The 27,537-nt window shown below is 36.2% G+C and overlaps 4 protein-coding genes across 4 annotated transcripts; 3 read left to right on the plus strand and 1 right to left on the minus strand.

Annotated features, from left to right (window-relative positions):
- The first annotated feature begins 796 nt into the window (after nucleotides 1–796).
- On the plus strand, nucleotides 797–5,859 carry LOC132047783 (U1 small nuclear ribonucleoprotein A). The gene is made up of 5 exons (XM_059438777.1): nucleotides 797–1,000; nucleotides 1,073–1,245; nucleotides 4,349–4,442; nucleotides 4,733–4,821; nucleotides 5,314–5,859. Exons 1-5 carry the CDS (start codon nucleotides 877–879, stop codon nucleotides 5,602–5,604), a joined length of 771 nt encoding a protein of 256 aa, XP_059294760.1. The 5' UTR covers nucleotides 797–876; the 3' UTR covers nucleotides 5,605–5,859.
- A 901-nt stretch (nucleotides 5,860–6,760) lies between these two features.
- Nucleotides 6,761–16,933, plus strand: LOC132047793 (gamma-tubulin complex component 4). Its single transcript, XM_059438780.1, has 16 exons — nucleotides 6,761–6,966; nucleotides 8,745–9,036; nucleotides 9,641–9,777; nucleotides 11,024–11,122; nucleotides 11,418–11,535; nucleotides 11,716–11,985; nucleotides 12,158–12,238; nucleotides 12,310–12,393; nucleotides 13,147–13,233; nucleotides 13,666–13,721; nucleotides 13,798–13,992; nucleotides 14,241–14,466; nucleotides 15,060–15,148; nucleotides 15,753–15,906; nucleotides 16,445–16,567; nucleotides 16,648–16,933. Exons 1-16 carry the CDS (start codon nucleotides 6,782–6,784, stop codon nucleotides 16,708–16,710), a joined length of 2,259 nt encoding a protein of 752 aa, XP_059294763.1. The 5' UTR covers nucleotides 6,761–6,781; the 3' UTR covers nucleotides 16,711–16,933.
- Nucleotides 16,934–18,531: 1,598 nt separating this feature from the next.
- On the plus strand, nucleotides 18,532–23,392 carry LOC132047802 (blue-light photoreceptor PHR2). Its single transcript, XM_059438788.1, has 4 exons — nucleotides 18,532–19,545; nucleotides 22,282–22,511; nucleotides 22,607–22,699; nucleotides 22,909–23,392. The coding sequence occupies exons 1-4, from the start codon at nucleotides 18,598–18,600 to the stop codon at nucleotides 22,985–22,987; spliced, it is 1,350 nt and encodes a 449-aa protein (XP_059294771.1). The 5' UTR covers nucleotides 18,532–18,597; the 3' UTR covers nucleotides 22,988–23,392.
- A 2,186-nt stretch (nucleotides 23,393–25,578) lies between these two features.
- LOC132062104 (probable protein phosphatase 2C 55) lies at nucleotides 25,579–27,252 on the minus strand. The gene has a single exon (XM_059454748.1). The coding sequence runs from the start codon at nucleotides 27,250–27,252 to the stop codon at nucleotides 26,209–26,211; it is 1,044 nt and encodes a 347-aa protein (XP_059310731.1). The 3' UTR covers nucleotides 25,579–26,208.
- Between the last annotated feature and the right edge of the window lie 285 nt (nucleotides 27,253–27,537).

The following is a 27,537-nucleotide window of genomic DNA, read 5'->3' on the forward strand; positions in this document are numbered from 1 at the left end:
TAGTAGTAGGGAGTAGGCAGTCCAAATATAAATGAACTCTCTTGTCCAATTCTGATTGATTTATGTAAGTCATTAAGCTTTTTACAAATACTAGGTGACAAGATTGCTTGTGATTGACCAAGATATACGTCATTTTGGATATTTGACGGCTTTTGATTGGTCCTTGTTAAGTTGCCATATCATTTGAACATTTGCCATCACCTTGTTGATCCTGAATTTAACTAGAATGCCATGTCACTTAGACAAGCGGCATGAGTTTGGGCCTAAAGATGAAATGGACATTGGACTTGAGTTTAATAAAATGAACTTATTTAGTTGTGTAGTCCAAATTAATTGTTCAACCCAAATAAACATAATCAAATTTTATATAAATTTAACCCAAGAAAGTTTATGTGTTATAGTGATTTTATGTTAAAAAATAAAAATAAAATACAGACGAGTCTAGGTAAGTTTTACCCATGCCATAATGCTCCTTGAAAGATCAATTGCGTTGTAATTGCACGTTTTTCCCTTCAAATGGACTGGTGTTTAATTTTTGTCCTTCAAATGGGCTGGTCTTTAATTTTTATTCTTCAAAATCGAACTTATGCGTGACGGGGCATAAGTTCTTTAAGGACGTTGGCATAACTCATGTTATATGATGCGTTCGATTTTGAAGGCGAAAAATTAAAGACCAGTACAAAGGAGGGCCAGAAGTGCAAATGACCCATTAATTGTCCAAATTGGAAAATCCAAATGGGTAGCCCAATTGTCGACCCAGCCTAAGCCCAAATAGGCGCCCTAACTCGTGCCCAAAAATTTCTGAAGAAATTAACGACTACTGAAATTGCTGCCACCGGCGAAAATTGCAGCAAAGGCCTAGAAGAGCGAGCAGCCATGGCGGAGCCGAACCAAAATACGAACCCGAACCCGAACCCGAACCCGAATCCAAGTGGTGGCGAGGTTCCTCCGAATGTAACTATTTACATCAACAACCTCAATGAAAAAATCAAGCTTGAAGGTAAGATACTGTGTTTAGACAAAACATTATCTTCATGTTTAACCGTGTATTAAATGTGTGAATGAATTGTAGAGTTGAAGAAATCACTGCACGCTGTGTTCTCACAATTTGGTAAGATATTGGAGGTTTTAGCATTCAAAACCCTAAAGCATAAAGGACAAGCTTGGGTAGTGTTCGAGGAAGTTTCTTCTGCTAGCAATGCACTTCGACAGATGCAGGGTTTTCCTTTCTACGATAAGCCTATGGTATTTTCTCATTACTTTTTACTTCTTTTTGTTTGTTTGTCAATCTGTTATTGCTTTAGAATTTTCACTGCTGGAACCTAGCTCCTAACTTGGTGCAATGTGGTTGCTGCAATTCTAGTTCATGGACACGAAAAATAATCAACTTCACTAAAATCGATTTCAATGCTATTTTTTTGTTTTTTTATGAGTTTAGTCAATTTATCATTATAGGTAAAAGGGGATGAAGGAACCGTGTGTTGATTGTCCTGTAAATATGAATCAATCGACTATACTTCTCAAACTAGTGGGGATCAGCTATATGTAGTTTTATATTGATTGATTTATCATGATTTAGTTATTTTTTATGCTGGCTGTATACTTCCTGCTTTATCTTTATACGTACTTGGGACTTGATGTGGTTAGTGAGTTGACGTCGAGCTAAACCAAATTAAATCTTTCAGTGTGACTTAAGTATAGTTTTTTTTTTTTCCCTTTAAAAACTAATGATTTCTAGGAAAGGTATCATAATCCTATTTGTTTGATAAATGATCCTAGATACATTTTGACTGCTCAAGCATTTAGGTATCTTATCTATGCTGAATTAGAGAATACTATTTTCCATGGTCAATCTTATTTATCCCACCATTTTAATTTATGTAACACAATTTGACTCAACACGGAATTAAGGGAGAAGTGAAGACTTTTGAAACTTTTGGTCTTAAATATGCCATAACATTTGTGTCACTTTAAGACTTTTAAAGCTCGTGGTCTTAAACATGTCATATCATTTGTGTGTCTGTAAAAACTTCTCATTAAGGGTAAAATTAGAAGTGCAAGTTAGATTGTTTCCAAATATAGAAATGTGGGGTTCTTTTTGGAACGGACTAAAAAGAAAATAGTGTCACATAAACTGGAGGGAGCATGACACAACTTTGGGGATGTGATGGGGATCAGAGGTGTAGCTGTTAGGAATAAGAATGAGTGTTCGTGAGGTCTTTGAACTAGTTGCACTATATCGGTGAAGAATTGAACTGCTTTTGGCATCAATGTTTTAGCAAACGCTAGATGGGCTTAAATGAAGAGACATGGACAGTGATGATTCATATCGTCAATTGCAACTTGCTTGGGATTGATGCATGTGTTTTGTAATCCAGCAGTCTATCAATCAAAGGATGCCGTCTCAACCTTAAAATTATTTGGGATTGGCTATACACATTCTCTTGTGTCCATTCCCCTTTATTTAAGTTTTTTATAACTTCAATAATTTGTCTTTAAAGTACAATTTGGCATATTACAATCCTATACTGACATACAAGTCTCTGACCAGATTAGGAAAACTCCTGATAATCACCAACCTGTTTTCAGCATATTTGATATTTTAGAGTGCTTGACTGATAAGGGCACATGGGTTGGTTCTTTTGCTCATGGCATGAGGCTAAGGTGCGACATGACCAAGTGGAAAGGTTAGGGGGTTTTGGTCTCGTTAGTTGGAGGTCGATGAAGGAGATAGAAAAACCATGTTGTGCTTGATTCATAAGATTCTATATTTAATAACACCGTTATATTATTATACTTCGCCTATCAAAAAAAAAAAAAACCTGAGCTTTCTCTACCATGACATCTCAGACCAACCAAATTAGATCTTCCTTCACAAGTCTTTCTGCATTTTTTGCAGAATATATGAAGTAGAACGTATGATATGATGACTCGAGTTTGAGAACTCAATAGGTTAAGACAACCCATTTTTGTCTTACAACCGCAGGGAAACTCCAAATACAGGTCTATTAATTGAAGAGTAACATCAACAACTAATGCTTATTCCCAGCTAGTTGAGTATCATCTATATAGTTGCTTTTGTTGTAGTGTGTCTTAGATATGTCCCAATTGATTATGTGAGGTTATAGATCATTTTTGAGACAAGTTTTCTCCATTTTATTTTTAGTCTACCTTGTGGGACTACACTGGGTATGTTGTTGTTGCTGTTCCTTTGAGCGCATTCAATCATTATAGTGTAATATCCATGGAGCAGAGTTCTATATGGGATATGGTCAATCCTTGATATGTCTTACTTGCATCTTCGGTCAGATGACTTTCATTTTATTCTTTGATATTCATCTTGTGTATATGTTGGTCTATAGATGGAAGAATGGAGTCAGAATAGATGATTGAAGTCATAATCTGCTTTGAACTTTTAATTGTTTCAATAAGCAATCTCCTAGTCTCAGAGATCTCTTAAGAGAATCCTTGTCAAAGATATTTCAACCTGGAAAATTGTTTTCTCATCAGCTAAATGAGGACATTATGAATTGTATATGCTGGTTTAGCTTCATGTGTGCTGGAATTTGCAAACCATACATCCCTTAGTTTCGATTGTCGTACTAGTTGCATATTTCTCATTTTCACTTGAGGTTACGAGTGTTTTTTCATGCTAGTTCTAGCCTCTAGGTGTCACCTGATTGCTTGCTGTTTTTTCTTTTTATGAATACGATTACAAGTTATTGCTTTCCGTAGGCACCAGGAAGTGCAAATAGTTGCAGGGGAAAAATCAAACTCCCACAAAGTTGAGTAACTCAAGGACAGTGCCATTAATGATGTTACACCAAAAAGACAAAAAGTACAAACATTTATATTTTAGTTGTTCTTTTTCTTGCATAGCGTGCTTGCATTAGTTGCCGAGGGTGCACTGCATGATGGTTAAAATGTTTATAGATTGTGTTACACATACTTGGATTATTCTTACATCTTAGATGTTGCTTTTTCTGTTTTCTACAGTTGAGTAAAACAACTGGTTTTTGTTATATAGCACAATGTTTACTTTTAAATGCAATGCTACTCTTTACAAATACATGTTAGTATGTTACAGGGTTTAGCAAAGTGCATATAATGTTATACAATGTGGCTACCTCTTTGTTCGTGGTTCTTGCATGCACATGCATGTTTATCTGTTGATTACTTGAGCAAAATTAAAGTTGCATCGAGATACTTGATGAGGCCTTTTTTGATTCCTGAATAAGCTTGTTTACCTCAATTATGTCTTAATTTTGATAGCTTCTGTTATATGTTTTGTTGGTGTAGTATAGATTGGTTACATAGGTACTCTGACACACATACATGTCTATCACAGAGAATACAGTATGCAAAGACGAAATCTGATGTTGTAGCAAAAGCTGATGGTACTTTTGTTCCCCGAGAAAAAAGAAAGAGGCATGAGGATAAAGGTAAATTCTTTCATTTGAAAATGGTCGAGTTCTCAATATACATTTGAAACCATGGAGAAGGTTGGACTAACAGCTAAATGTGTTACTTCATAAAGTTTGCTACATACTGTTTGCTTTAAGATGCGTATAATAATAGGGAGATAAATTTTAACCTCCAACTTCTGTGGTTGCGATCATCTTCCCTGTTCCCCCTCCCCTACAACCCACCCCACACCCAAGATAAAAAAAGAAAAGAAAGTACAATTACCTGACTATAGCAAATTTTAGCTATTTATTTACTGATCCTGCAGGGAGAAAGAAAAAGGACCAGCAAGATGCTAATCAAGCTGGCATGGGTCTGAATCCTGCATATGCTGGTGCTTATGGTGCAGCACCTCCTGTAAGCATTTTCCCTTCTTTTCAGAGACTTCGTCGAGTTTCCTGTTTTCTAGACCATATCTGTTGAATTAATGGGGTTGTATTATCTGTTGTACTTTCACTACACACTATAGGAAGTTAATCAGGTGGTGTGATGTAGATTTCATTTTGAAAGATGTCATCTGATTTTCCATTTAAGCATACAACACATTTCATATAATGAAAGTAATGGGATAGTGCATGGAAAGTGGCAGTTATGCACTTGGGAGTTAGGATGGAGAAAAATCTCTGCTGTAAAACTTGTTGAATTATTTGTTGCTGGATTCTTGATTAGCTTGCAATTTGTCTCGCATTTTGGTGAAATCTTGGGGCACTAATTTAGTTTGGTATGGGAATACCTTTTTATGCCCATAGGTTAAAATGTAGTCAATCTAGTGTTTCTTTGTGATTATAGATGCTTTTTACAAGAAACTTCCTAAACTGTGAACTTTTTCCTCTTTTCCAAATGCTGCAGTTCTCACAAATACCATACATGGGTGGAGCTAAAGCAGTACCGGAGGCTCCTGCTCCTCCAAATAACATTCTGTTTGTGCAGAATCTACCTCATCAGTCTACTCCAATGATGCTACAAATGCTCTTCTGCCAATATCCTGGCTTCAAGGAAGTTAGGATGGTTGAGGCAAAGCCTGGAATTGCTTTCATAGAATATGGAGATGAGATGCAGTCGACTGTTGCTATGCAGGCCCTTCAAGGATTCAAAATTACCGCCGAGAATCCCATGTTGATTACATATGCGAAGAAGTAGATACACTATATTTTAGCTGCTGTCTGTAGAATTAACATTATTTTTCACTAGGATTTGGATGTTGTGCGGCTGCAAATTTAAGCTTGTGATCCATGGATGTTTGAGTTTACCCGTGTATTTGTTGTGTAGCACCTTACCACCTCCTTTTTTCTTTCGAGCATTATGCTTTGCATTTCCTCCACCTTGTAATCTTGATGTGCTTCTATAGCCCATTTTCCATTTGCCAGTCTCATATGAACATTACAGACAAAACAATCTCTTTGCCCGGTCCCTCACCCTCGCAGCCTCTTCGGTAGAAACTCTACCTGCCAGTTATTGCAAGTTGCTCCCGAGCATAATGCTGAAAGCTTGTGGTGTAGTCTAACCATAGCATAAAGTATATTTATAAATAATTCATGTCAGGAGCTGTTACCGTTTATCCTTGTTGAAGTCGTCTCTGTTGCAGTGACATGATATTTTGAACTAATTTGTCAATAAGAAATTATTTGATATTGCCACCTTACTAGACGGTCTGATATCACAATTCAATATCTATTGTCACATTCGTTCTATTTCGGTTGTTTTCGAAATGTTTGAGTCTTAATATCTATTAATATACTCTAATATATAGGCCAAGACGGAAGTTAAAACGTCTAGCTGAATATCATATACTAGTACAAAAATAGAATGTTTGGGGCGTTAGTGAACACAAATACTCCTACTTAGACATGAAATCGCATGTCCAAACGCCTACTTAATCACCGAAGAACTTATAAATTTTTTAATTACATGAATCATTTCATGGGTTCCATATGTTAGAATTTCAGCCGTGTTTCCTGGAGTTGTTTCGTGTTTTAGTTGGAGGAATGTTTGTCCTCTTTTTTTTTTTTTGTGTGTGTCAAAAGAATGATTAAATATTATCTATAGCTTTTAAAATTGTGCTTAATATATTTGATAGTAGGGGTTAGAAGTGCCGCTTCAGCCCGTGCTTGGTGTAGAAGACCGAGTCGAGGACCCGACCCGTTAAAATTCGGACTCTCTCACCGTCAGTCACCAGTCCAACCCTTTCCCGCTTTTCCCCAAACATTCCATCAACGATCCTCCAAACCTTTTCAAAATCAAAACCCAATACTCTCTCTTTCTTTGCTTAACTTTAAACCAATTCAAATCAACTTTACCTATTTTGTTCTAACAAATTATGCTGCACGAACTGTTACTAGCACTCTTGGGTTACACAGGAGATCTCATAATCGACATAAGAGGAGAAGAAGAAGAAGAAGAAGAATGTGGGGCGCACATTCCCTTATCACCAGATGCACCCATTTCTCAACAACCCACTTTTAAGCTTGCCCCTGATGTCTCCTTCATTCAACCCAGTGAAAGGTTATTCTCTTTTTTCTTCTATGTTATTTTCCCAATAATTAAATATGTTCTTTTTCTGTTTGGGTAATGTAATTTATTCGTTAGTAGAAAATGTAAAGTACCCACCTTTAAGCTTGACCCTGATGTCTCCTTTGTTCAATCCAGTGAAAGGTTTGCAATTTCTTGTCTTTATTTTTTCCTTCCAACATTTAAATATGTTCCTCTTCTTTTTTTTTCTTTTTTCTTTTCTATTTGTGTAATGTAATTCATTCGTCAGTAGAAAATGTAAAGAACCCACCTTTAAGCTTTCTAGTTAGCGTTATTCCTCCACACCGTTATTATTCCTAAAAGGGAAAAAAAGGAGAGAGACAACTTTGTCTTTCTGTTTTATTTGTGGAATGTAATCTGTTTTTAGTATTTTTAGAGATGTGTATGTTGGCAGAAATGTAAAGAAACTCCAGTATTAGAGAACCCAAAATGGTGAGTTTACAACAACAACATACCCAGTGAAATCCCACAATGTGGGGTCTGGGGAGGGTAAAGTGTACGCACACCTTACCCCTACCTTGAGGCTGTTTACGAAAGACCCTTGGCTCAACAAAACATGGCAAAAAAGGTCAGATAAGGACAAGCAATTCAAAGGAATATGAAAATGAAAATAACGAAAGCAAAAAAGCCATGATAGAGCAGTTTGAAAAAAGAAGCAGTAGCTACCACAGGTAAATAGGATAATAAAGTACAAGAAACAACAGATATTGGAACAAATCAGAGGACAAGATTTGTTTAAATGGAGGGAAATGAGTAGTGAGGATTCATATGGCTAGCCTAACTAGTTTAATTGAGTCGCAGTTGTTTTCTATTGTAAATATGGAAAGCATTTATTTCAACCCAGTGAAAGGTTTGCAATTTACCGTCTTTTTTTCTTCTTCTAATGTTATCCACCCGACAATTAAATATGTTCTTCATTTTTTCTTTTTCTATTTGTGTAATGTAATTCATTCGTCAGTAGAAAATGTAAAGTACCCAACTTTAAGCTTGCTCTTAACACCGAAATGTTTGATGTTTGTTGTGTCTCTTATGTTTCTAGTTAGCATAAATAAAAAAAAATAAAAAAAGACAGAAAGAGAGAGAGAGAGACAGATTTTTCTTTCTGTTTTATTTGTGGAAAGTAATCTATTTTTAGCATTTTTAGAGATGTGTATGTTGGCAGAAAATGTGAAGAAACTCCAGTGTTAGAGAACCCGAAATGGTTGAGTTTGCAATAAGAATAGTTTTAATGGAGGGAAATGGGTAGTGAGGATTCATATAGCTAGCCCGAACTAGTTTAAATGAGTCATAAGTTGTTTTTGTTTTTTGTAAAGATGGAAAGCATTGATTTCATTTTGACGGTTTAAATATATAATACTTTAGGAAATATCTGCAGATCTAGCTAAATAGTACTACTATGTGGTTTTCACCCTTTAGTTCATAAAATTTTCCCTACGATTTCTTGGGCTATTATTATATTACATTTTGGGTTGGGAAGTCTGGGTGCTTCTTGTGATTTTGGTTTTAGGTGCAGGGATCTCTTTGAGAGGACTATTGTCTAGGAAAAGATTCATTTCCTTTTTTATGGAATTATAGATTCTTCGTGCATTTTTAGACTGCCTTTTCTGCATAGTCTAGCTAAATTGTATGCAGGCATTTATCATTTAATCATAAAAATGCTCCTATGATATCTAGGGCCTTTGACGTATCACATTTATGGTTATTTTGCTGTAATGTGTAAGCATTTCATGTGATTTTGGGTTTGGGTGCAGGGATGTCATTGAGAGGATTATTACGCTGGGATTTTACTACAGGGAGCTAGACCGCTTTGCAGCCAAGTGTCGCAATTTAAGTTGGATCAGGTCCTCCAATGAGTCACCTGCGTCAAGGACATCCCAACTATTAAAAGGGAAAACATTGAAGCAGAGTGTGTACAGGAGGGCCATTGCGAATGGTATTGTTGAGGTGTTATCAGTTTATAGGTCTGCTGTTCTACACATCGAGCAAAAGTTACTGTCTGATTCACTGCCTATCGTGGCAACACTTACTCAAGGCCTCAATAAGGTGGGTCGTTTGTTTCCTCTATGTAATACTTTGAGTTGATTCTTTTTAGATCACATTATTGACGAATATTTGTCTACTGTGGAAAGAGGCATGCAAATGCAGAAATGTAGTCCATCACTTTAATATGGCTGTCATGGGATTCTGAATTTGAATCATAGACCCGTATGAGGGTTATTCGTTTTCATTTCCTTAACTTTCTATGATACTAGAAACTGGAACGAGAACTTGTAGGATTCGCTGGTAGCTTTTGCTGTATCGAGTTTTTTCTTGCATGTTTCTTCTGGTGCTAGTTCCTTATTTCTTTATCCTAGTCAATTGTAAGTGAGCTTGGTTGATTTTAAAGTTCTCCTTTCCTTTGTTTTTTCTAGTAGCTTATATCTTCTTCCTGAACCTGCATTTCTGTGTTTTTCACTAATTTTTTTATTAGTTCATGACGTGGCACTTATTTTGCTCCAATCAAGGCTTGATGGTGCTTCCGCAAGTTTCATATTATTTTTTGTTCCCCATGTATTTCCACCCTTAATTTTCTTTGTCTTCCTACTTCTATACATTCGAAGAACTTGCTTTTCTTCCTTAGATAACTTGCTAACATATCTTATTTTAGTTCTTTGTTCTTTTGCCTCCACTTTTTGAGCTGATTCTAGAGATTGAACGTGATAACATAAATGGAGGAAAACTTCTCAACCTTTTACACAAACGTTGCCACTGTGGGGTTCCTGAATTACAGACATGCATCCAGAGGTGAGCATTTAAAAACTCTTATCACATTTTTTTGCCCTCTCAACTCTCAACTGCTTTTTGTTTCTTCTTTCTTTTTCTTTGCTTATGTATTTGTTGTGGTTGTTTGCATACTTCTCAAAAGTTGCTTACACATCTAGTCTTTGAATGCTATGCTAGCAGTTGTAAAAAAATGCATTTTACTTCTCATAAAGCATGCCCGATGGGGCATTTTGCGAGAAATTAAATTTAATATGATCTTCCCCTTACTGGTGCTTGTAGTGGTGTATCTGCCTATCTAACTCCGCCCCCCTTCCAAAACATTCCAAATTAAAAGTAACAGTGGAGTACTTTTTTTTTTTTGATGACATGGGAACCCGCAGCCGCTACCCTTCGGGTGCGCACAAGATAAACCCAGCTCCTGTGCAATAGCTCGCAAACCACACAGGAGGGGTAACCCGCACTAGGCAAGCCCGGTCCGACGAGCTCGACCCAGAAGGCAAATCCCCTGCTTCGTAGGCACAGGGTTTCGAACCTGAGACCTCCATAATGAAAGTCCCATGCTCAACCAACTGAGCCACCCTTGCGGGTTAACAGTGGAGTACTGTTAACTCCACTTGTTCGACTTTTGTAAGTACTATGATGGAACTAGGTCATCACTGTTTCTTGTATCCTCAAGAACTGATGTGGGAAAGGATTCCTGTCTAGATACGATACTCTGCTAACTCTTTTTTTTTTTTTTTTTTTTTTTTTACTGTTGTTTGTTTCCTGAATATGATCAAGAACCTCATGATCAAAATATGTTTTAGAGTAAGAGAGTGGAATCTGGGTTCCAGATACTTTCGATAAATTAGTTAGTGGAAAAGTGGCTTCCGTTTACTGGTAATAGTTTATACTCAATGTGGCCATTGAATTGAGCAAACCTAAAAAATAAAACAATACATTCATTTTGAAAGTTGATTGAGTTTACTATGCTCAGGAATGTTTTCAAAATGGTGCCTTACAAGTTTACATATTCTTTTTTTTTTTTTTTCCGTCATTGAGGATGCAAATTTTAACACTCTGCAAGAACGTAGCTAACTGCTGGATTCTTTTTCTTACTATTTAATTCTACAAAATTGGAAAATAACTTTTCTTAGTGGGAATCAGAAGCTGCAAACTCTATGATAGTATCTCTGCTAGTACAGTGGCTTATGGATCCAAAAATAATGACTTTTCTCCTCCTTACATTTGTTTTTTCCTTTCTCTTTTCTTTTTCCTTTAAGCATAGGCTTCTATGGCATGGGCATCAGGTCATGTATAATCAGCTTGCTTCTTGGGTGGTTTATGGAATTCTTCATGATCCATATCGAGAATTCTACATCAGCAGGTAAGCACTGAGAAGGGTGTCTTTAATTCTATTATCATACTATCCGGTAATTGATATATGTCTGGAGCAATTACTCATTCACAAGACTTCACCATGCATATAGTTGAACACATTTGTCAAGGATGCATCTCTTCTTAGAAGGACCAAACATTTTAGTCATGTTAGTCAGTGTAGTCAGTCCACCTAACGTCGCTTATAATGGTGCATGATGGACTTTCATTTGTCACTGTAATATCCTGTAACTTTCCAAATAACCATATGTAACATATCTAAGTAAGTTGTGATTATGTTTTAGTCAGGATGACAAAGACTCTGAACAGGAATCAGCTCCACATTTGCTTGAGAAACTAACGCGCTTGTCAGTCACTGATACATCTTTAAATGATTGGCACTTGGGCTTCCACATTTCTTTGGTAAGAACTCCTGTTCCAAACTCTGTTTCCTACTTTTCCCATCAATTTTCCCCACATTATGTCCACTTTCCTGAAGAGGACACTTTTCTCGCACATTTTCTCAACATTATCCCCTTTCCTCCCCTTTCAACCTACTACCATACATCATTTAAGCTATTTGTATGCACATCTTCCATGCAGGATATGCTGCCAGAGTATATTACGATGCATGTTGCAGAATCCATTCTTTTTGCAGGAAAAGCTGTTAGAGTCCTTCGCAATCCAAGTCCCAGTTTCCAATTTAAGGATGGTTCATCTCATCCGCAAATACAGAGAGGACCACAAAGGACTCAAGGAGATACAACGACAATTTCTTTCCAGAATAATTCCTTGAATGATAAGTTATTTGGAGAAGATTTACTCCCTCAGGCAGAGGCTGATAAGATTGAAACTATGCTTCAGGACTTGAAGGTTTTTTCAATAAGCTTCATCTAGATTGATGTGGGCGATATTTATCTTCTTTGGTTCATGTATTCAAGCTTTAGACCTTTTTTAACCTTCTCCTGATGAATTCTCGCTCCTGAAGCTAAGTGCACATTATATTTATTGTTTTGGTTTAAACTTACAACTATCTCATTTGTAGGAGTCATCTGAATTCCACAAAAGATCATTTGAGAATGCTGTTAACACAATAAAAGCAGTTGCAGCCAGTCATCTGTGGCAGGTGCAATTACATACTGTACCATTTCTTCCCTTGCTGCAGAAAAGGCACTTACAAATCATTCCTGTTTGCAGCTTGTTGTTGTGCGCGCCGACTTAAATGGGCACTTAAAGGCTCTTAAAGACTATTTTCTTTTAGAAAAAGGCGATTTCTTCCAGGTAAAGGAAACTGACTTCTACAACTTATGTTTCACAGTGGTGTTAATGATATCCTGTTCTCCTGATGATTTCCTTATTATTATTTTTCATTTTTGGGGCATGAAAGTTGCATAGTTCAGTTAAAGATCAATAAAAGGGAGCATTTTAGGTTTTTAAACTAGTATTATAAATAATCTATGTGGCTACTGTTTATATCTCAAAGCCTAGGGTTTTTTAACCAAACTAAACACATGCTAAAGGTGCTTATGAAGGAAATATTAGTACTATCCAGATGATCTTGAAGATTTTCTGGATAATAATCCTTGTCATTGATTGATATAAATAAAATTCATCCCTGGTATGAACTACATCATCTACAGAACATAAATTACCTATGTATATTAATAGGCAGCAACTAAATTGGCAATTTCATCGAATAAACTTACATACGCTTGTGATTTTTTTTTCTCTATATTCTATTGGTGGAAAGGACACAGGCACTAATTGATGCAACATAAGTAGAGATAAGTTTTTATGTCATGGCTCAGTTATATTTAACTTGCATTTGTTGTAAAAATGTGTGAGAATTAAGTATAGGACTGTAGGTTACTATTGAATATGCTACAATGAGCTAGTACTATTCTAGTTGAGCGCGAAGTATTTTCTACACATCTAAATGAAGATCACATGCTTTTTAAGGCTGTTCCTTTTAATGATTTGTGCAAATAAAGTTTTTCTTTCTTCAGTAGTATTGACAAAAGGTATTTCTGACAGAGTTTCCTTGAGGAGAGTCGCCAGCTGATGCGTTTACCACCTCGCCAATCTACTGCAGAAGCGGATCTTATGGTCCCATTTCAACTAGTAGGTCTTGTACAGGACAATAATGCTTGTATCAAATACTGCCCTTATTATCATGTTTTTCTGTTGTCTTGCAGTCAGCATTCCAACTCTTAAAATAATTTTTACATTCTATGTACTGGTTCTTTTCTTTTCTTGTCTGACCTCATTGATGTTGGTGCGTGAAGATCAATCCATGATTTTGAGAAGTCCAGTTGAATGATATGCTGAAGTCTTTGATAATTTATCTATAAGAAGGCTGTTATGTTGTTCTAAATGCTTTCTTATTTTTTGTTTATCTTCAACCATATTTGGAGCGTAATGGCTGAGCAGGATTTTCTTTGTCCAGTTGCTTCCAGTTGCTTCTTTTTTGCTTTTGACGTGTTATATTGTCTTCGTCGTGGTTTTTAATCATTACAAATATCTAAGTCTTCAACTACCTTGGTTACATTGCAGGCTGCTTTAAAGACTATTGGTGAAGAGGATAAATACTTTTCAAGGGTGTCTTTGCGGTAAGATTGTGCTTTGGTTTTTCTTATATTTAAAATGTATAACAGTTTATTTCACATTTATGTTTCCTAATGTTAGGATGCCATCATTTGGAATTGCTTTGAAGCCCTCACCAGTTGATCTGCCCAAGGTAAAAGTGAATAAGGATGGAGACTCAGTGGGGCACCCAGATGCTTCTTTGGAGGTGTCCCTTGATGGATGGGATGGCATTTCCCTTGAATATTCTATTGACTGGCCATTGCAGCTGTTTGTTACGCCGGAAGTGCTATCCAAGTAATACTTTCAGCTGTCATGAAATCTATATCTCTTCAAACCAAATAGTGAACGTAGAAGAGGAAATCTTTTTTGGGTATATGGTTTTTCTAGTGGCACAATGTCTTGGCTGACCACCCAGAATATCTTCACTGGTAACAACCCACCAGAATAAAATGAGGATATGAACAGGAATGATATATGGACATTTGTTGTTGGCCAAAACCCTTAGCAACTATTCTTCTTTATTAATTGCTATTTTGCTTTAGGTATCAAAGGATATTCCAGTATCTGCTCCGTCTTAAAAGGACGCAAATGGAGTTGGAAAAATCATGGGCTTTTGCAATGCATCAAGATCATATTGACTTTGCTAAACACCGAAATGACTCTAGAAAGTCATCTGTGTCTCAGCATCAAAGGCAACGCCTTAGACCAATGTGGCATGTTAGAGAGCACATGGCCTTCTTGATCAGAAATCTCCAATTCTATATTCAGGTAATATTCCTGTAAGATATCTGTGTGTCGGTTATCATTGCTTAATAGATGATCCAACTTTCTAAAACCAAATGCTTAACATGTGTAATAAATTTAACGCTAAAAGACTATTTTTTGAAGTGATAAATTTCCACGATGTATGAGCTTCAATATGGTAAACTAACCAGGCAGTTAGCTTCTTTCACTTGCTTTAGCAGAAAATAGACTCTTGAATCGCAGAATTGGGCTTATTTTTGTGACCTGTATAGGATTGATTATTGGAACTCTTTACTTCCACATGCCCTGTCTTATAGGAAAAATTGATACCTTATAGCTTGCAGAAAGCATGTCTGAGGTTGATAGATCCTACATATGATATGAAATGTCACAATTTAACATTCTTCAACTTAAATCTGAAACAACTTTACTAAGTTATATGAAAGAACATGTCACAGTCCATCACCACTAAAGTTGTAACTCTGATTCTTAAGTCGGTTGTTGATGAAGCAATTACAGAAGTTTCTCTGTTAGACAACCTTGAAAGTCTTGTCTCTTTGTTGTCTTCCATGGGAATGACTTTGCAAGAACCTTAGATAACACATATAATTTCCCAGGTGGATGTGATAGAATCTCAGTGGAACGTTTTGCAGTCTCATATTCAGAATTCTCATGATTTCACGGAACTTGTGGGCTTCCATCAAGAGTAAGTAATTGGACATTAACGTGTACAGCTGCAATGAGTGTTAAAATTTGTATGATTTATCGAATATTAGATCTTCCTACTTCTTACACTACTGCTTTATGCTTCTTACATTTTGTCTTCCTTTTTAGGTGTATATTGTCAAAGATTATCACTATTAATTAGTTGTTGAAACAATCTGCATGGATATCATACTGTTAATGAAATGGAGCTACTGGAACGGGATCAGTCATTACAAATCTAAGCTGTAGACTTGTAGTTTACACTTTTATCTCTGGGACATTCTATTTCAGATATAGGTTCTGTTTGCTTGAGCTACTTTTTGCAATGTGAAGACTGTTACATAACCACTGTCGTAAGATTTCACACAGAAGTAACAAACATAAGCAATTTTTTCTGCCTCATAAGTTAGAAGAGTATCAAGAATTTGGTTGTTTATTTGTATCTGCCACTTAAGTTCTCAGTATAGGACTTCTAGTACTTTTTAAGTAACCGTTAGTTTTAACAGTGGCAAGATTACTATATACTCGTAGTTGCTAGTCATTTCTTGTGATTGCTGTCCGTTCTTTGATATAAAAAGTTGGTGGACATTGGTTTTTTTTTCCAGATACTTGGCTGCGCTGATTTCACAATCTTTCTTGGACATCGGTTCTGTCTCAAGAATTCTGGATGGCATAATGAAACTATGCTTGCAGTTCTGTTGGAAAATCGAAAATGACGAAAGCAATAGAAGTACTAATGAGCTGGAGCACATAGCTGAGGTTCTGTTGAGTTGATTTATGCTCTCATGTTTTAATTTTCTAATGATAGCCAAGAATAACATGTTAAGACAATGATTGACGGCTGGTCCTTCAAATTCATCACTAAGAAGCAAAAATTCCCCACACAAATTGGTCAAAACACTTTGCCCTTTGTTCACCACCTCTGATATTCTTCATGCAAATCTACTCTTAAATAGAAGCCAAATGTTTTGTCGTCTGTGTCATTCTCCAGATTCTAGTACTTGATTAACCTCAACGTATCTGACCAATGAGTGCTGACAAAGATGTGGTGGTACCTTATTCTGGTTATCATCAAAATTCCTATGATGTAAATTATATCATGACAGATATATTAGTTTTCTGCAATAAATTTTCTGTGGCTTTTGTTCGTTGAAGAACTTATTACTTGCGGACGATAAAATCCTATTTTACTTCAGTACTTGAATTTGAATTACATTTTTTTTTCTCTGGTCGATGATCGCTATTTATTTTAGATTGGTTCCCGCTGCAGTAATTCTTATTTCTTATGACTTCTCAGGAGTTTAACAAAAAATCAAACTCCCTATACACAATACTACGCAGTAGCAGGCTTGCTGGGAGCCAGAGAGCCCCGTTCCTTAGGCAATTTCTTTTGAGACTCAATTTCAATTCCTTCTTCGAGGTAAACCTCTTCTGGAGTTCTGGAGACTTCATATTTCATTTGCTTATGTTATTTATGTTTCTTTTTAAATTCGTCAACAGGCAACTGCAAGAGGGGTGCTCAATGTCGTCAGACCTCGCCCAGCCACATCTGTCCTGCAGTGATGGTTTCATCTTTCTTAAAGCCACCCAATGTAATTTGTTATAAAGGTTTTTCCGCATTGGCTGGTTTTTTTTTTTTTTTGTGTGCACGCGTGTGTTTTGTTTGTGTGCTGTTACAAGCACTTGTATATCAACTAGTTTAGATATGAGGTGTAGTTGATTGATTATTTGAACAACTGTTGTAACCCCATTAATAATTAGGAGTGAGTATCCTTATGAGGTTCAATGATGAGTTTTTGAAAGAGTAAGGTTTGCAAAAGCTGACAATGCAAATATTTAAGGGATTTTTACCCCCAGATGGGAGTGTGAAATAGTCCACTTGTATCTAGCAGTCAATGCTTCTAGTGCCTTCCTTTTGGTTATATGGTGAAATTGTGTCTTTTTATACTTGATCATATAGTATCAAGCTTTTCAACCTTGGATAAGTCAAATGATAGGTCAAGATCATATTATTCATTGGAAATTTAAGAGGGGAGAACGACATCGCATGATTCATTTCAAGTCAACATTAATATTTACACATGAATCTTCAAGCCGAGCCTTTTTTTCATCAATCTGGGCAATGGGGGATGAAATGCTCGGTCACAAGGCTCTAACAATCAGTAAAGTCAAGAAAGTGAAAAAGAAAAGTTAGTTTAGATCTAACGTAATGAGGTTGCAAATGCTAATATCTGGAAATAAAAAAACTTTCGTGTGAATTATCTTGTATCGAAAAGGTTTTTGTGCATTACCCCCCAAAAACGTCTTTTGCACTGCGTACCACGTGAAAACCTCCTATGGTTGGTATACTTTTGCACCTAAAATGGGTCCTCCTTGTGATGCTTTGGACGGTTGTTCGAAGTGCTAGGTGTAGATTTAAACCCTAAAAGCATAGGATTATGTGTGTCGAATTCTTATTCTAATCGAGTTCATCCTACTTCTATCCCCTATATTATACGGCTTGTTACGTTTACGGTAAATGGAGTACTAAAACATCCCCAGCAAGCCTAGAATCATTACTCAGAGCTACTAGTGGGGTTCATTTTGAAGTCAAACTCCCAAAAGAAAAATATTTTACTTTTGGTTCTGATTGGAAAAACGTTTCTTAGCCAACAACCAGAGAATACAATTTCCATCCCATGGTCTCTACCAACCCCAGGCAGGCCCTAAGCCCCCAACTCAATTTGTACACAAAATTAGGTAGGAAAATGTAACAAAGCTTAACCACACTCTAATAAATTGCAGCCAGCAGCCTTATTCTCACTAGTCCAAGTGAATAGTATTTTTTTTGGTTTTCTTTTTTTTTTGATTAGTCCAAGTTAAATCATTATCTTTTACATTAAATAAAAGTCTCGTGTTCGAAAATTAGAAAATACAAATTCCTTTATAGAATGAGTTTTATCCGTTAAAGGATTCATCGTCCATTCAAATTAAACAAGCTGTTCTCTCCGTTTCAAAATGTTTGTCTTATTTTTTTCAGTCTGCTTTTAAAAGAATGTTACTTTTCTATTTTGAAAATTCTTTAATTCCTACTTTTCACATAATATGTTTAAACCATAACAGTAAAGGGCATTTTGGTATATTCCACCTATCTTTAATTAACAAGCACAAATCCAAAAGTACTTTTACTTTCTTAAATTTTTTGTCAAGTTAAAACTAGAAAAATATTTTGAAACGAAACGATTACTTAATTTTAAATATGAAATAAATAAATTGAAATAACCGCCCTACCAACCTCAAATTGACTCGCACACCTAACATGACGAAATAAACATCATATCATATTGATATACACCAAAATACCACACCAGCCTTAAACCAGACCAACAAATTCTTTGGAGGGCATTAAGCCTCACTTATCATCATCTCCATCATCTCCATCATCTTCTTCATACATTTCTCCCCTTAAAAATGGATTCCAAGAATCAATCTTCAGACAACCAAGAAAACCAAGAAGAACAACAACAAAACCAACTCACTTTACCTATAGCTTCAATCTCACTTGCCTTATCCACAATCCTTCCTACCCATTTCCTTACACCTCCCAAAATCTCAAACATTTTCAACAAACCAAACAAAGTCAAAATCCCAACACAAATCTCCTCTCTTTACAATCTAACCCTCTCATCATCTCTCCCACCAACAAAACCCAACTTCAAATCCACAATCTCCTCAAACCCTTTGCAAAACACTCTCACTTTAAACCCTCTTCGCCCTAACGAACCTTCTAATGCTGCTGCCATTAAAAGAGCATCAATCGTATGGTTCCGTAACGATTTACGTGTGCACGACAACGAGTGTCTCAACACTGCCCATAATGAATCCATGTCTGTTTTACCCGTTTACTGTTTTGACCCGAGAGATTACGGTAAATCCTCATCTGGGTTTGATAAAACCGGGCCCTATCGTGCTAGTTTCTTGATTGAATCAGTTGCTGACTTAAAAAAGAATTTACAAGCAAGAGGGTCTGATCTTGTTGTTAGAATTGGGAAACCTGAGACTGTTTTAGTCGAATTAGCGAAATCGGTTGGAGCTGAAGCAGTGTATGCACATAAGGAGGTTAGTTATGATGAGGTTAAAGGGGAAGATAAGATTGAGAATGTTATGAAAGATGAGGGTTTGGAAGTGAAGTATTTTTGGGGTAGTACATTGTATCATGTTGATGATTTGCCATTTAAGTTGGAGGAAATGCCGACGAATTATGGAGGGTTTAGAGAGAAAGTGCAAGGGTTGGAAGTAAGGAAGACAATTGAGGCATTGGATCAGTTGAAGGGATTGCCTGCTAGAGGTGATGTGGAACCTGGAGAGATTCCTTCTTTGGTTGATTTGGGACTTAATCCTAGTGCCACCATGGGTCAGGTATTACCCGTTTTAGCAGAACTTCTAAATTATTACATTTTCATTTCATAGCAGATATAAAATGTACGTACGTATGTATGATGGAAAGTGTGTGTGTGTATGTATGTACTACTGCTAGTGTATATATGTATGTATGCATGTATGTAATGTATGCCCGCTAGTGTATGTGTGTATGTATGATACATTTTGGAAAAAACTGTTGCTATGTTTTGAAAACTCAATAATGTCCCCATGATTTGTTATTAGGGGCATAAATAGTGCTATTTATGAAAATTCCCCCTTTATTTCACATTGATAACTAGAAAATGAGGGTCTAAGACAGAATATTGAGTACTAGTTTGAAAGTAGTTTTACATTGGTCTCTAGAAAATGTAGAGAACCTTTGGTGGTAAAGGTTCTGATCTTGTTGTTAGAATTGGGAAGCCGGAGACTGTGTTGGTGGAATTAGCTACAGCTGTTGGAGCTGAAGCATTGTATGCACATAGGGAAGTTTCATATGATGAGGTTAAAGGGGAAGATAAGATTGAGAATGTTATGAAAGATGAGGGTTTGGAGGTGAAGTACTTTTGGGGTAGTATTTTGTATCATGTTGATGATTTGCCATTTAAGTTGGAGGAAATGCTGACAAATTATGGAGGGTTTGGAGAGAAAGTGCAAGGATTGGAAGTAAGGAAGACAATTGAGGCATTGGATCAGTTGAAGGGATTGCCTGCTAGAGGTGATGTGGAACCTGGAGAGATTCCTTCTTTGGCTGATTTGGGTCTTAATCCTAGTGGCACTATGGGTCAGGTATTACTTTGTTTTATACTTTTATTTTTAGTTTCACATTGGTCAGTAGAAACTAATATTATTGAGTGTTAGAAAGAAACTAGTGTTACATTGGTCTCTAGAAATGTATTAGAATGGAACTAGTTTTACATTGGTCCCCAGACCTCACATGTGGGATTACACTGGGTATGTTGTTGTTGTTGTTCATTGGTCAGTAGAAGATGCAGGTGTAAGACAGATTATTGAGTATTAGAATGAAATTAGTTTTACATTGGTCTTTAGATAATGTGGAGAACCTTACTGTTCAAAAAAAAGAATGTAGGGAACCTTTGGTGTTAGAGAACTTCTAGTTTGACTGTAGTATGTTACTATGTTTTGGCCAAGCATTCAAAATATGCTTATTTTAGAAAGTAGCTTTTTGTCGGAAGTGCTTTTCAAAAAGTACTTTTGGAGAAAAACAGTTTGTGTTTGGCTAATCAATTTGAAAAGCGCTTTTACAATATTAGAGCAGCAATTTGTGCTTGGCCAAGGTTCCGAAGTGCTTATAGGGTAAAGCTAACTTTCTAGCTTCTAAAACACAACTTTTGCTACTACTCAAAGCACTTATTTTTTCCTAAAAGCTTGGTCAAACACCTCAACTCTCTAAAATAAGCACTTTTTTTGAGAAAATAAGCACTTTTGGCTTCTTTGAAGCTTGGCCAAACAGGCTATAATGACAAATTTGTGAATATTGGAATGAAAGGGTTACAAATGTAGTATAACGGATAATGAGGATTCATATTGTGAACCCAACTACTTTTAGATTGAAGTATACTAGTAGTTCTTTAGTTTCAATGTTTCACATTGCTTTCTGTTTCTTTGCCACTTCATTTTAAGTGATAGAGATGATTAAGATTCCTTTTTCGTAACAGAATGGAAATGATTCAAGTTAGAAATATTTGATGCTTTAATCTAATGGATCTCTTGTATAAAGTATGTATTCTGAACTACAATGCTACATAAGATAAAAGTATAAAACCCCATGTTTAAGTAGGCTTAGTGCTTGGCATTTGAGCTTCAGTAAGTTAAATGACCCTTGCTCTACTTGTAGTGTCCTTCTATGCTAGTGTTCTGTGTACTGAAATATCCAGCTCATAACTTCTGCAATTTGTTGATCAATGTATTAATGAACTTCTAACTAGGTGGTCTACCCATCCAAAAAAAAAAACTTCTTACTAGGTGGTCACCAACTAGGACACGACACACCATACTAGAGTAGAACAAACAACTTTTACTTGATCAAAGAAAAAAAACAACTTTTATTTGCTAGCTCAAATTGTAATCTGGAGAAATTCTTTTAGTCACGTTTGGAGGTTGCTTTTTTAGTTTTACCTTATCAAAAAAAAAAATAAGGTATTGCCTGCATGCATAGTGCGTAATCACTTAAGAACAGTTGCATGATTTTTCACTGACTTGAATTTGTAATCCTCATACTGTATTTAGAACTTCTTTCAGTCACGTTTGGAGGTTGCTTTTTAAGTATTGCTTACATGCACAGTGCATAATCCCTTGATAACTATTGCATGATTTTCACTGGCTTAAATTTGTAATTCTCATACCGTATTTAGAACTTCTTTCTGTCACGTTTGGAGGTTGTTTTTAAGTATTGCATACATGCACAGTGCATAATCACTTGATAACTATTGCATGATTTTCACTGGCTTAAATTTGTAATTCTCATACTGTATTTAGAACTTCTTTCTGTCACGTTTGGAGGTTGTTTTTAAGTATTGCATACATGCACCGTGCATAATGACTAAAGAACTGTTGCAAGTTTTTTCTCTGACTTGAATTTGTAATTTCCATACTGTATTTAAACTTTGGAACTGTAAGCTGTTTAACATCGCAAACTAGTCAGACAAAAGTTGATTTGTTTCAGTTACTTTGAAGAAAACATTTCTTAAACATTTGCATTTGCCCCTCATTTAGAATGGAAAACAAGCTGCTAATGCTTCCCTTGTGGGAGGAGAGAATGAAGCACTGCAGAGACTTAGAAAATTTGCAGCTGAATGCCAAGCCCAACCCAATAAGGAAAACAAGGATGGCACTACTGACAGCATATACGGTGCAAACTTTTCTTGCAAAATATCGCCTTGGCTTGCTATGGGATGTCTCTCTCCCCGTTCCATGTTTGATGAATTAAAAAAGTCCACTTCAAGGTAATGTCTGATCAATAGTTTATTTCTTATCCTGATACTAATGCATGTGAGACTGGTATCACTGGTTAACGCTTCATTGGTATTTTGTGCTGCAGAACGATTTCTGCTGCCTCCGGCAAGAAAGATGGTGGTAGTGGCACTGGGCTGAACTGGCTGATGTATGAGCTGTTATGGAGGGATTTTTTCAGGTAATTGTAACACGTAATTTAGCTCCTATGAGCTTGGAGCTAGTTTCATGTTTGTTCAGGGTTGTATTCATCCCACGCTTTATGGACAATCCAACTGTTAATGTTGTGGGAAGGCTTTCATGACAACAATGTGTCATTCTGACTCTTATTGAGCTTTTATCATATATTATACTAGTCTTTGTATAACGTTTTGTTCTCTGAAATGCCAGATTCATCACCAAGAAATACAGTGCTGCAAAACAAAATAGTGCTGCTCCAGTAACTGCTTGTGTAGGAGCTGCTGCTTAACCATGGTATATTCGAAACGGAGAATGGAGGTTTCCTTTTGTATCTTGATGATTTTTCCGGAAGTTAAGCCATGGAATGTTAGAGTTGGAATATCTTTAGATTGAAGTGTTCATCAATGATACATTTTGTCTTTGACTATAAGCATTGGATAAAAGAATTTGTCGCCATTTCTAGCAGATGTTCATTTTTGTATTGGTGGACTCAGATTCTTTAAGAAATTGAGACTGATAGCTGCAAGAAACTGGTGATCGTTGGATAAAAGAATTTGTCGCCATTTCTTGCAGATGTTCATTTTTGTATTGGCGGACTCAGATTATTTAAGAAATTGAGACTGATAACTGCAAGAAACTGGTGATATGTTTAATTAAATCTCTGAAAAGATTGTCAAATTCATTTTTTAGGTTATTCTGATCCCTTTTGATTTTGGAAAGCACACCTATCTCTACTTGAATGGGATTAACCCCAAAACTGGACGTTGCTGTTAGTCCCATGACTACAAGTTGAACAATTTCAACTGACTCCAACGCTTAGAAAGTTGGAAATCCGTTGGAAGTTTCTCAAGAGTCTAACTTATCAGATCTCTTAAGATAACTACGGATAATTGTCCATAATAAGTGAGATTAGTAGATGCTGACAAGGAGAGTACCACTCTCTTGTTCATCAGATCAGCTTAACTGGTATATATGGGAGACGAGTTTTAGGTGAACATGAGACTAACTGATACTGAGTGTATGCTATTGGGTTCAATGCACTAATAACCGCAGTTCTATACTGGAAACCCGTAGATCTCACAGAAATTCAAATAGTAGTTGACATCTGACGACGTAAAACTATACTTGATAATCATCATATTGCTGAACATCACCGTAATTACCCAAAGAAATCACAAAGCAAGATATCTTTCCCCAAAACACGCATGTGTACATATGTGTGTATGTATGTGTGTATACAATGTTACATTAACTAGAACAATAACAACTAAGCCTCAACTCCGCCCAAGGGTTGACGACCAAAATAAAACTAGTCAATTTATGATGAATCCTCACAGTATGGCACTACATTAACTAAGGACACAAAATGAGAGTGAACTAGAAATGGGACGCCAAGTATGCATAGAGGTAGAAGATATTTAGACTAGATAACTCTAAGAGATGATAGTACAACTAATACAAGCCATAACATGAAATGGCCACAGGCACGGGCCCAAAGTCAGCCTCCTAAATACCAAAACACCATTACAGCCTATGAAAGTGGAGAAGAAGACAAGCAGAGTGAAACTTAGTCCTCCAGCCTTCTCTATTCACACTTCACAGCGGTCATTGTATGCAATGCAGTTGTACAGTGTGTCAATGAGGCAGGGCAGACCAGTGCCTACGTAAATGTTCACCGAATTGCTACAAGAAGAAGAATGGAAGGATGTAAGTACATTAGGAACTCGAATATCTAGATTTTGCACAGTCCAAGTGCGTAAATTGTCAAGTTCAAGACATGAAAATGTAAAGGTACACACTTTTGATTCACTAGCCTGATTTTGGCGGCTGAGATAATGAAATTTTTTAGACGAGTTACTGAAATTTTGCATTTTATATGAATAAGTTTTCAGTTAACTACTTAGTCGTTTACCTTCAAACAGGATTTAAATCTATGAATCTACAACAGCTAGTTCAGTACTAGTCAAACTGAAACAACCTATAAATGAAAACAACTTTACCAAATCCTACTGATCTTCGTACTCAGCACAACTAGTTTATTCACAGGATAATGATATAGTAGTTAATAGTAACAAACCAGCAGGTGTTACTTTTTGGCAATGGCATAGTCTGCTGTTATCTGCACTGTCAGTGCAATGGCATAAGAGTAAACAAGAAAGAGATTTGTCCTAAAAATAAATATATAGTCCTACTGAGTACTACATACGCTTATGAATATTCCTCTTTATATATAAAAAATGTTTTCGGCATATTTTGATAGCTTATTTTTACAAATTTGAATTACTTTAGCTGAATCCATACTGGGATCTATACCTCTGAATCTAAAAATTTAGATCATGGCAATTGGCGAATCCGATCTCTAGACCAGCACCTGTATCGGATACCCGAGCTCGTATCCGAACAACATAGTAATAATTTACAGAACATGCCTTATCAAAAAAAAAAAAATAATAATAATAACAGTGCATGAAGATGAACAATAATAATTATTATTGGGCTTTGATGGGTTTCTTGTCCCATGAGTTGAGTGGATTCTTGATTTTGGTCTTTAACTATCAACTTCTCTTCAGATAATAACACGCCTTAACAACCACTAAGGGCCCTTTTTGATCATTTTCTCGTGACAATCCCTAAGGGACATTATTTATTTCAAGATCAGTAGAATTCTATAAGTTCTTTAACAACTTAAGAGAGAATCTTTGAATTCCCAATAACTGATCGTATAAGCTTTACTGAAAGAACCCCTTCTATGTGGGATATTTACATGACCTGTCTCCGATTTTTAACAGCAAAATATCCATTCTGTCAAGTACGCATTCACAGTAAATGAAAAACAAACTGAACACAAACGAAAATTGAACAAAGATAATATATGTACTTTCTCAATGGACAGTCAACTGAATTCTAAAATTAACAACAACTTCTGGAAAAGAAAGGCTCTTGTCTATTCTAAAATGTTTCCAAGAGACAATGTGGGAAAAAGAATCAATCAATAAATCAATTGCACCATAATCCTAAACTAAACGTGTGATTCATACTATTGTATAAAACGAATGGATCTTTCAGCAACTCTTCCGCAGACAGCCTAACAGACATGGGAAGCATACACTTTTCGATTATATCTTTCACTCTGGAGTCCTTTACCTTTCCCAGAGATTTAGCCTCAACACCAGTGTACACTTTCTTAATTATCTGTACCCGATTGCTGCATTCCACAGGGATATTCACCAGTAACCATCTCAAGAAGACACATTCCGAATGCATATACATCCACCAGCTCGTTGTATACCCCGTCGTAGAACCATGAATTCAGGCGTAAGGAATATCACTAGATTAACAAAGAATCAGTAAATTTACCACTTACACTAAATCGCACATTGGTTACATTTTGTGCATCATATTTTTTTTTAATACAAAATTTGCTACACCTAAACTGATGCTTCAGAATCTCCACTTCTCTGCTTCCATTTTTCTGCTCCATCAAAATTGAATATTTCTTTTCCGAATGAATCACTGAATATACGAAACAATAACAGTAATGTCATCAATTTTTCCTCCTTTATGTAAATGACTAAGCCGTTCCCTCTCAGCTGCTCTTGCAAATGGTGTATCTGCAAATCTATCAAATGAATTATACAGCGCAACGTTTCCAATTTGACTAGCCAACTCCTCTGCCTTCAACTTCTTATCCATCCCTCTCAGAACAATTTCCTCAATCTCACTTTCGTTCATATTATCCAGCATCCCATCCGTTCCAACGATCAAAATATCATCTTTTTCGACGTTTAGTTCCATCTCCTGAGCAACGCTAGGATTATCCTTACTATTCCCCAATTGATAGGGACACCCAAATCGGCCCCGTTGTTGTATTGGCGACTTGTATATAATTTTTCCCTTCCTAATTAGGAAAAATCCACTGTCACCAACGTTAGCAGCACATAAAGTATTCTTCTCGGAGTTTAAGGTTATAATACAAGCTGTAGATGATCCATGGCAGTTTGTGTTTCTGTAAGCTTCTTGAAGAACCCTTTTAGGGTTCACGTCACCCTTTGGTTCATTATATGTAGCCATAAATGAATTTTTCATAAGTTCTCTCGCGTAAATTCCAGCGTCAATTTTCTTTTTGGCCCAGCCACCAACGCCATCAGCGATACCAACAGTTTGGTATAATTCATGGATAAAGTGTGCATCTTCACCTAGTGGTTTCTTTGGATTTTCTTTGGGCAAGTATAAAGATCCAGCCACCATTTTTAGGCATGGTAATTTGTTACTAGTACTAAAGTCAAGCCTCTTGTTGATCTTGAAAAATTCATCTACGTTCTTGAATGAATATTGATCAATAAGACCTAATGATGAGTTGATTGAAAAACTCAAGTGTTGATCAGCATCATAACTAAATTTGAGTCTCTTGTTGCTGTGATTTTCCAGTTGATCATTAATTTCATAAGAAGAGAAGTCGAAGTACGGCCTCTTGTGCGAAAACTTGAAAATTACTTCATCAAACTTGTTGAATGAATATTGATCGTGACCTAATGACGATATGCATGCAGCCATATTTGTTGTGTTGATTTGCAAAACTTTGGAAATAAAGTGATAAGTGAGGTGATACTGCTTGAAGTGCTACTAATATATATACATTGTAGTCCTAGTTAGAATAGGTTATGGAAAAACACCTTTTGGAAACTTAATGGAACACGTAGTAATTAATCCTAGTTAGAATATATAGGATGTGGAAACAAAAGTTTTTGGAAACTAAATGGAATTATAGTTTTTGGTAAGTACCAAAGGCTATGAATTATGATTATCAGGTATTCCGTATTCGCTAGGAAAATATGATCC

This window comes from Lycium ferocissimum, chromosome 1, assembly GCF_029784015.1.
Source record: "Lycium ferocissimum isolate CSIRO_LF1 chromosome 1, AGI_CSIRO_Lferr_CH_V1, whole genome shotgun sequence".
Lineage (NCBI taxonomy): Eukaryota > Viridiplantae > Streptophyta > Magnoliopsida > Solanales > Solanaceae > Lycium > Lycium ferocissimum.